At 30.3% G+C, this 10,530-nt stretch overlaps 1 protein-coding gene across 1 annotated transcript; it reads left to right on the top strand.

Annotated features, from left to right (window-relative positions):
• Positions 1-5,276: 5,276 nt before the first annotated feature.
• LOC113782464 (agamous-like MADS-box protein AGL23) lies at positions 5,277-5,648 on the top strand. The gene has a single exon (XM_027328357.1). It carries the CDS (start codon positions 5,277-5,279, stop codon positions 5,646-5,648), a length of 372 nt encoding a protein of 123 aa, XP_027184158.1.
• The last annotated feature ends 4,882 nt before the right edge of the window (positions 5,649-10,530 follow it).

Raw genomic sequence — 10,530 nt, 5'->3', positions numbered from 1 at the left:
AAGTATATCCTTACATATACATAAGAAGCACTTTGTGTTTCTACAGTGGAGCCACTTTCAAGTGCAACTCTGCTTGAATGGGTTGTACTTTCGAGTGCTTCTCTTTGCTTAAAACTCTTGTACATTCAAATCGGCATTCAAGTGGACCGAATTTGGATTCTGTTTTCTGCTACTGCTGCTTGTGGGGTCCGCCTTTTATGAAATTGCTTACGTAATTCGTTGTCTGTATATATTATCCTCCGCTTCTAAGAAATTTCATTATGTGGGGTCTGCTTGGATGGGTTGTACTTTCAAGTGCATTGGGTCTGCTTGGAGGTGCTGTACTTTGGGGCTGCTGGTCTTTGTAATTCCAAGAGGCTTTCTTTGCTGGGCTGCTGGTCTTTGTAATTCCAAGAGGCTTTCTTTGCTTAAAACCTTTGTACGTTCGAGTGGACATCCAACTTTGCTTAAAACCTTACGTCCTGGATTGTGTTCTGTGCTGGTGCTGTTGCAGCCTCCTGCTTTCTGAGCATTTACCATTATGGTGGAATTATCCACAGAGAAATAGAAAATGCATCTTTATGAGTAAGGATGTATATATCTCAATATATATATATATATTATCTCTCAATATATACACATATATTATAAGTATAAATAATGAAAAGTTTGATTAGAAAATATATCTTTATGCTTAAGGATATATATATAACTGTCATTATCTCTCAATATATATATATATATCCTTACATAACTAACCGTGTAAATATATATATATCTAGATATATATCAATTTGTTTCTTTTTTATAAAAGATATCAATCGCATGTCTTTTTTAAGATTCTCTATATAGTTCTTTTTCATACTTTTTATAAGTATAGGTAAAGATGGATATCTATGTATATAAGTTTGCTTATCCTCTATATAATCCCTTCTGTGTATTTTTCAAGTGTATATATTCTATATATATTTTGTATACAGTTTCTATATAATGTATATATTCCATAAATAGTCTTTTCTCCATATTTTATAAAAGAGATCTTGTATATAGTCCTATCTATGTATTTTTTTTCAAGTATATATATTATATATATGTATCAATAAGTACATAGATAATTGTGATTACTTTTTAAAATTCTGTATATGGTCCTTTCTTCATATTCTTCAGGTGTATGAGTAAAGATGTATATCTATATATATAAATTTCCTTATTATTTTTATAAGAAATGTATATAGTGCTTCCATGGTATTTTTCAACTGTATATACTATACTATGTATACAAAATTCTATATATAGTCTTTTCTCTATATTTCTTATATGAATATATTATAATAAGTATTGCATATATAAATTTTTTTTATAAAAGAGATCTTGTATACAATTCTTTCTTCATATTTTTTCAAATGTATACATATTATTATATATATGTATCTCGTATAAGTTATATAATAATAAGTACTACATATATAAATTTTCTTTTATAAAAAAGATCTAGTTTATAATCCTTTCTTCGTATTTTTTCAATTGTATATATATTATTATTTTTATTACATACATGTGTGTGTATCAATAAGTACATAGATAATTATGATTAATATATCTATATACACGTGTTCAATAAGTACATATATAGATAATTGTGATTATCTCAATATATATATATTATTTTTATTTTTATTATATACGTATGTGTATCAATAAGTACATAGATAATTGTGATTAATATATATATACATATTCAATAAATACATACATATAATTGTGATTATCTCAAAAGATCTTGTATATAGTCGTTTATTTGTATTTTTTTCAACTGCATATATATTATTATTTTTATACTTATTATATATATGTGTGTGTATCAATAAGTACATAGATAAGTGTGATTAATATATATATACACACACACATGTATCAATAAGTACATACATAGATAACTGTGATTATCTCAATAGATATGCATCATGTGAACTAAAATGCTTTCTCAAATTTATGCTGCACACCCTGCTATCTATCTCTTAAGTATGCACACTGTCAATTTGACCAAGGACGCAAGGGACTTTCTACTCCGAATTGATGGCCAGGTTTAATTAGCTGTCAGCCACTAGATTTTCTTGTTTACCAAATTGTCCTGCAAAATGCTTGTCTTATGGACCAGTCCATCTTACAGCTTGGGTACGTTTGTAATTTGTCATTCTTTTGATTCACTTATAAGACATACATGGTCTCCATGCAAGCTCTCTTATATGCTTTGCCTCCTAGATTTAAGAGAGCTTGCATGGAGACCATGTATGTCTTATAAGTGAATCAAAAGAATGACAAATTACAAACGTACCCAAGCTGTAAGATGGACTGGTCCATAAGAGAAGCATTTTGCAGGACAATTTTAGCTTTTGCTAGAATTGCTTTTGAGACCATAACCGCTAGTCCTAAAGTCTACTGAATACCTAAAAAGCACTTCTATCACAAAAAGTACCCTTTTTTTAACAACAGTATAACTAGGGGTGTGCAACGAATTCGAATTCAGTAATTCGGAAGTTTGAATTCGGAATTTTTCAAAATTTTGGAATAGGAATTACCGACCAATTTTGATTTCGAATTCACCAGTTCCGATTTTGATTTCGATTCCAAATTCAATTCGGAATTTGGAAACCTTTTTTCCCTTTTTTTTCTTTTTTGTTAGATGTATTGTTATATAATATAACTTTTATATTACATATATTATAAAAAATATTATTATAATTATTATATATATTTATAAAATGAAATTGAAATAAAAAATATTATTATATATATAAATAAATGTATATTAATATATATATAAATATTATAAAACGAAATTATGATTTCCGATTTCAAAAACTCTATTACCGAATTCGAACCAAATTCGCTTAATTCGAAATCGAAAGTTCCAATTTCAGTGCCGAATTCCGAATTACCGATTTCGAAAATTTCAAATTCAATTCGAATTCGGTCGATAAATCAAAATTTTTCAATTTTGCACATCCTAAGCACAACATTCCCAAACAAACTCTTAAGTGCTTAACGCATGAGTACTTTCTAAGTAATATGGATTATCATTCACATATGTTGAAGATATAAACCACTTGTGTAAACTTTCTCTGTGCATTGATGGTATATATAATATAACCTTTTTGTGCCCAAGGTCATTAACAACTTTGTGTTTGGACAGTAGATTATTTGGAATAATTTTTAAAAGAATACTATAACACTTTTTTGGATGTAATATATGTAAGATAAAAAGGTGGTTAAAAGAATAAAAATGTTATTAAATAATATGTTTATGATGCAATAAAATAATGTTTTACAAACAAGAAGCTATCCATAATACAAATAAGCAAAAAAATAGTCTACCAAAAAACTAATCTTAGGAAAAATTGTAGAACCAAAAAATTCACTGAAAATATATAGGAGATATATTTGATAAAATTAATGTATCCGGGGAGGCAATTCACACACATAAGAATATGTGTGGGAGAAAAGGAATAATACCAATAATAATTTATTAATCACGCACCATAATAACAAGGCTTTCAATCTTTCACTCTTCTTAACTAAACACAATAATATGACTCGCTCTTTATAGGCTAAATAACTTGAGAAACAAGTCTTACAATTATAAAAATTTCCTAATAAGATACTAATTCTTAAACAATAAAACTACCATAACTTGATTCCAATAGAATTACTAAAACCCTAACTTGACAAAAACACTACTAAATAATAATATGAAAATTTTTAATTTTGAGTCTTGATTTATTTTGTTACTGAATATTGCCTCCCTTAAATCAAGCTCTCGTTTGGATCTGGCTCACCACCAATCAATAATCTCCCTTGATTTTTGCTGCTGCAATATTCCATGCCCCTGGACAAATTTATCTCGTTGCTCAACTTATTTTTCACTTGTGAAAATAATTCACGCTTTTGGATAGACTGTTTTCGTCGCCCAATTTGATATCAACGTATTGACAATCACTTTGTGATTTTCATATCACAATTCAACTAATAAGATTCTTCTCCAATCTTTATCTTCACAACCACAATCAATTTGACAATTCTTCTGAACCAATTTTATGGCCCAATCCCCACAAATTAGACATTTCATGACCAACCTTGTGATCTAATTCAATCAATTAATTTCTTTGCAGTAATTTTTATACTCTAACTCTAACAGCAGAAAACACCCACAATTAATCCTTGTAATGGAGTCAATTCTTCAATGTGTGCAGGAACTCTAGGATCAATTTCTTGAACATAGGGCTCTAAAACCAGATGTAGAACCAAAAAATTCACCGAAAATATATAGGAGATATATTTCATATAATTAATGTATTCGGGGAAGCAATTCACACACATAAGAATATGTGTCGGATAAGAGGAATAATATCAATAATAATTTATTAATCACGCACCATAATAACAATGCTCTCAATCTTTCACTCTTCTCAACTAAACGCAATAATATGATTCCTTGTTTGTAAATGACTTGATAAATAAGTCTCACAACCATAAGAAATTTCCTAATAAGATACTAATTTTTAAACACTAAAACTACCCTACCTTGATTCCAATAGAATTACTAAAACCCTAACATGACAAAAACACTACTAAATAATAATATGAAAATTTTTAATGTTGAACCTTAATTTAATATGCCAACAAAAATGCAAAATAAAAAGATCTAGTTTAGAATTATTACTTGAATCTGAAATAGAATAGTGTAAGGAACAAAGTAAAATAAATTTGTTTGCAAAAAAATCATTGGATGTGAAAAGGTACTCTTTCGGTTAGCCTTTAATCCGGACGAGCGGGGAAACAGTAAAAAGATTTCCATTCTTCATTGTGGAAGTCAAATTGTCCTTCTCCACTTAGAAACACCGGTCTCCATATTCTTGGATTGTTTTGCCGACGTACTATACCACCAAGGTTTCAATAGCGGATGGACGGATAGGATTTGTTTTTCTATTGTAGCAGAAAACTACTCTATTTCTCTGCCTATATAAGTATCCCTTTTTACCGTTGACAAAGTTAAACTCATTTTCTAAAAATGGGAACGGCACTTTAGAATAATTGAATTTAGAAACTACCAATTTAGAAACTCTTCAATTTGGTAGATGCCAAACAGGAAATATTCAGATTCCTAATTATAAACGCAGATCCGCTGCAGCTCTCCTTTCTACATGTAAATCAACCAACCTCTTCCTCTGATACCACAAGAAAATCGATTAATTGTGTGTGTCCAAGCCAAAACCTTTGGCTCAAGAAATTGTTCAGCGATGGAGGAGAACGCCGTAATACTGAATAAAAGAAACTTCGGTGGTCGAAGAAAGATTCAAATCAAGAAAATTGAGAAGAAGAAGAACTTGCTAGTCTCGTTTTCTAAACGTCGTGCAGGCTTGTTCAGGAAAGCTGAGGAATACAGCAAAAAATCTGGGGCTCAAGTTGCTATCCTTGTCCAATCTCCAGGTGGTAGATTCTTTACCTTCGGTGGTCCTGACTCTGCTTCGGTAGACTCCATTCTTGACCAGTATCTTGCTGGCATGATGCCTTCATCTTCAAGTTCTGCTTCTTGTAAGAATGGTACTGTTGTTGATGATCAGGGAAAGAGTAAGCCTGTGGAGATTGAAGAAAATACTATGGAAGAATAGGTTATAGAGCAGGGATTGATGGAAACTAACCAGGTCAGTGATGGAAAAGAATCCTTGTTGAAACAGCCGTTGGATAATGATGATCTTCAATGGGTTGATGAACTCGAAAACTATATGGTCACCATGAAAGGCCTGGAGGGTGAGGAATTGTCTCAAGAAGATGATGGAACGAACAGGGCTGCTGATGATAATATTAATGGTGATCCTGATTCATCAAGTTTATTGAATCCCAATGTTAATCTTGATTATTTTGGTGGGTTTCCTGTGAATCCTGTTTATATTAGTGGACTACCAGTGAATAATGATTTGTTTCAAGAATATAATGAGATGACCAGGGCTGCTGCAGATGCTGCTTCATCAAGTTTGTTGATTCCAAAAGTTAATCTTGATTATTTCAGTGGTCTTCCAAAGAACAATGATTTCTTTCAAGATGATGAGATGGCCAGGCCTGCTGATACTATTAATGGTGATGCTGATCCATCAAGTTTAGTGATTCCCAACGTTAATCTAGATTATTTTGGTGGGCTTCCAATGATTTCTTTCAAGATGATGAGATGAACAGGGCTGCTGATGCTGTTAATGGCGATGTTGATTCATCAAGTTTATCGATTCCTAGCGTTAATCTTGATTGTTTTGGTGGGCTTCCAGTTGATTTTGATTTTGATGAACCGAGTCCTCAGTACAATGATTGGGAGTAGCAGCACTTATTCAAGATGCAGAGATATGGTTAATTAATTATGTTAACCAGATACATTTTATCAATTTTCCCTTTTTCGTTATTGTTTTGAAAGGCGAAATCTTATTGGAATTGGTATGTGTTATTAATGGTTTGCTCTTTGAATTATTTTATGAGAAAATTGTTGAGATTTCATAAATTGATTTTTGTGGTTGCTCTAGTTTTCCTTTTTCTTCATGTTCATAATCAGTTTCGTTATGTTTTACCCCCCACCGGACACCATCTTTTTGTGGAATTTCTAGAGGAAAAAGTAGGTAAAAATGGTTATCCAATTGGTCTTATAAATTCTATAACGCTTTCAAACTGCAGAATCAGCAGCAGTAGGTAAAATGGTTGCAAAATTGGGTTTAGAAAAATTTCCAATTCAAACACTATGGGATCTCTTCGTTTGTTTTGGTGTTTTCTTTTGGATCTTTTGAAATTATGAGAGCAGAGTCCTGTCCCAAGAAGGCTTTGGGGAGTGGAAACAAAACCCAAAATTAGAAAAATGAAAAATGAAAAAAATAAAAAATAGAAAAAAAGGAGAATGGAATATATGGGTACGGTAAATTAATTTGGGCACCACGTTGTGCTTTCATCTCTGATAGAAAGGGCCTAGTGAAGTTTAACAAAAAAGAATGAAAGAATGTAGGAAAGCTTGACCAGTTAAGAATGTATCTAGCATTAATATGCACATTTGAAATTAAGACGATCGAGTATAATTTTCTATTATCAAATTCTATGATTGTTTGTCATTATTTTTTACGGTAATGAAAACCGATTGCTTGTCATTATTTTGTATGGTAATGAAAAACGACTTGTAAACGTGGAAAAAAAAAACTTGAGAGATTAGGTAGGATTTAATTGTGTTAATTAGTGTCAGTGGCACACCTGTTAAGAAAAAAATCCATTGTACTTGTCGACAAAAATCTAGTTGTTTTTTTAAATTCTTTTCATGAGTGTAGAGATGAGGTTTAGGAAGAGCGGAAGTGGAATGGGAAATTGAACTCAGGACTCGACATTTATATGTAAAAGTTTTTTTTTCCCTTAGCTCGTGTTTGTCGGGCACCCTATAAGGTCTAAATTATACTCGCTTCGTCCTTATATTAAAGTCATATTTTAGAAATTCAAGTTTCTATGAAAACATAAAAATTGTTATGTTTAAATGAGATGGCATTGGAGAAATTACATATGTACTCTTTGAATTCAAAATATTTATTTGCTAAATGTGCATTGGGATTTTAAAAAGTTACTTTTTTAAATAATAAGATTGGAAAGCACCTGTCGAAGTTAAAATGGTTACTCTTATTTTGGGACACCAATAAAATAAAATACATGACGTTAAAAATGGGACGAAGGGAATACATAATTTCTCATATATTTAAATATTTATTTATTGCCCCCTTCTACATTCAAAAACTTTCTTGATTGTACATAATTCATGCAAATAACTAACACCTAAAGCTCCTTTTATTTTTTAAAAAATTTATCCTCCCCCACCTTATGCTCCTTTTGAGTGGGCGCTTATTTGACAAATCTCGATATAAATACTTTTGAAGATCAGTCTCCTTTAGAGTTCCAATACTAAGACAATTTCTTTACATTGTATTTTTGTGTTTGTAATCAGTAAATAGTGGACTTAGTAATAACTAAACACAATTTTCATTGTGGTCCTATTATAAAAGGAGTAATATTTCAAGCACTCAAGTCAGTGACTAAGGACTGGAACGGCATAGTATACACCATTTTAATGAATTTAGGAACAAAAGGTTAAAGAGGGGAAAAAAGGGGTTAAATAAGGGTTTTTTTTTAAATTGTTCTCTCTGGGAATTGACACGTGAGAGTTTTAGGACACCATCAAATTCAGGCCTAATATAATTGGTTCTCAATTGAATTCAGGACCTAATATTATTGGGCCTCTTGTAACTGGACTACGGCGCCTAAAATAAGTTACTTAGGGTTAATTGCAATTTATGAATGTAAAATTAGCAATTAAAGAGATGAAATAGACTATTAAACGCTAGGAACCTCACAACATAGTACTAATCTATCTACACACACATATGAAAAAAATAAATTTAAGGAAAAATCATTTAAAATATCTCTCACATTTCATCAAATAAATTTTTTCATCATTTACTTTTAAAATAGTAACTTTACGTCCCTTAAAAATCAAGTCAATAAAATTTGGTTCCATCCTAAGTTTTCGACCACTTTTTACCCCGAATCCATCATGTGACCCATACATAATCATTTTTTTGGGGAGGAAAAAAGGTTAGCTCTCATTTGTAGCTAAATAAATGATCCGATCTAAATTCATTTTTTTTATCCCTAAAGAAATAGAATCTAATCCTAACCATTTTCATTTTCTCCCTTAAAAAGTAAGATCTGATCTAATCTATATTCATTTTTGCTAATAAAAATGTGGAATCTAACTTTTTTGTATATAAAATATGGCTGCATATGGATCACATAATGATTTCAAGCTAACAAGTAGTTAGAAACTTAGATTGCGATCAAACTTTGCTAATTTGAATTTGTAAGGAATGCAAAGTCAATATTTTAAAAATGAAAAATGGAAAAATTTATATAACAGAATGTGAGGGACATTTTGAATGATTTTTCATAAATTTAATTAACCATCTTCTCTCCTAGGTTTTACCCATATTAGTATACAACTCTTCTCTAATTAACTTTTCTTTTAATTGTTGTCTCTTTTAACAACTTATATCTTTCTAAATAAAATTGAATTATTTTTTCTTTTGATTTCTCTCTTTTCTACCAATTTTTATCTTTTTTAACAAATTTGTATAATTTTTTTATCAATATGGATTAACTTTATTTAGTGTAGTTTTAATTGCTACATTAGTAGATTGATTAGTACTATTGGAAACAGAATATTTGTTCATGAGAAAACAAATTATTGCATCTTTTTTATTTAATTGAGTAAGAAGACATAGTTCTATATTTCTGGTCATTGTGATAATTTTAATTATCACAAAAGTATCTTTCTTTCTTTCTTTCTTTTTTTTTCGGTTTTTGGTATGCATTGTAGTATGTGAATCGATACTTTAGTAAGAGCATGTCTAGAAGTTTTCAAAAAATAGGTATGATAGTTAAACAGTTAGAATACATTGAATATATAAGAACATTTTTTAAACTTTAGTTATTGATATTTGCTACAAGTTCACAACTAATTTAATATAAGAAAATAAAAGTACTTGCCTTTTCCAATATCTGGCAATAGCTAAAGACGTTACATATTTCTTTTTCTTAGTTTGGCAAGATTCAAAGATTTAGAAACTCATTTATTACCATTTCTATAATTTAATAGAGTCAAGAAAAAAATAACAAAATCTACCCGTCCATGATTTTGTGCCCATGTATAAAACTATAAATATCCACCAATCTAACCAATTTCTTTCTATTGTCTACGAGAAACTCGTTATATAAAAATAGTAATTATTATTGTGTATATTCATACGGTAAATAAGGTGTGATTGGCCGTACTTGTTAGAAAAGTTCTTTATACTTTCCAAGATACGAATATCTAGTTCTCAAGACTTATGTATAAGAGTTTTTTCTTCTTAAGAGTTGTTTGTTGAGCATTCGATAATAGATGTAAATTACTCATAATTTCCCATATGTGTATATAGACTTTTATGTATTTCCCTTCATACATGTAGACGCTTGATTGTACATAGTATTTGCAAATAACTACACACCTAAAGCTCATTTTGAGTGGGCACTTATTTGATAAACCGTGAAAACCAGTCTTCTTTCAGAGTTCTAATACTAAAAAATTTCGTTAAATTGAATTTTTATTGCATAATCAGTAAATGCTGAACTTAGTATTAACTAAACAATTTTCATTGTGGTCCTAATATGAAAGAGTAATATTTCAAGCACTCAAGTTAGTGACTAAGAACACGAAAGCTACGGTGTACACCATTTAATAAATTTGGGAACTAAAGATGCAATAGGGTTGTTTATTTCTTTATTTTCTCGGAATTGATACATGAGACTTTTGGGACTGATTGAATTCAGGACTAATATTATTGGGACTCAATCGAATTCAGGACCTAACATTGTTGGGCCTCAATCGTTGTGCTTTTTTTAACTAGACTAAAGTGCACAAAAAAAAAAGTTAAGGTCTGTCTGACAAGT

The sequence above is a fragment of the Coffea eugenioides genome, chromosome 9, assembly GCF_003713205.1.
Source record: "Coffea eugenioides isolate CCC68of chromosome 9, Ceug_1.0, whole genome shotgun sequence".
Lineage (NCBI taxonomy): Eukaryota > Viridiplantae > Streptophyta > Magnoliopsida > Gentianales > Rubiaceae > Coffea > Coffea eugenioides.
The sequence above is the reverse complement of the archived record's forward strand: the minus strand, read 5'-3'. Positions and strand labels throughout refer to the sequence as shown.

What these genes read in the sequence shown, in the direction of transcription:
- LOC113782464 (XM_027328357.1), top strand. Translation starts at nt 5,277, where the DNA reads ATGGAGGAGAACGCCGTAATACTGAATAAAAGAAACTTCGGTGGTCGA.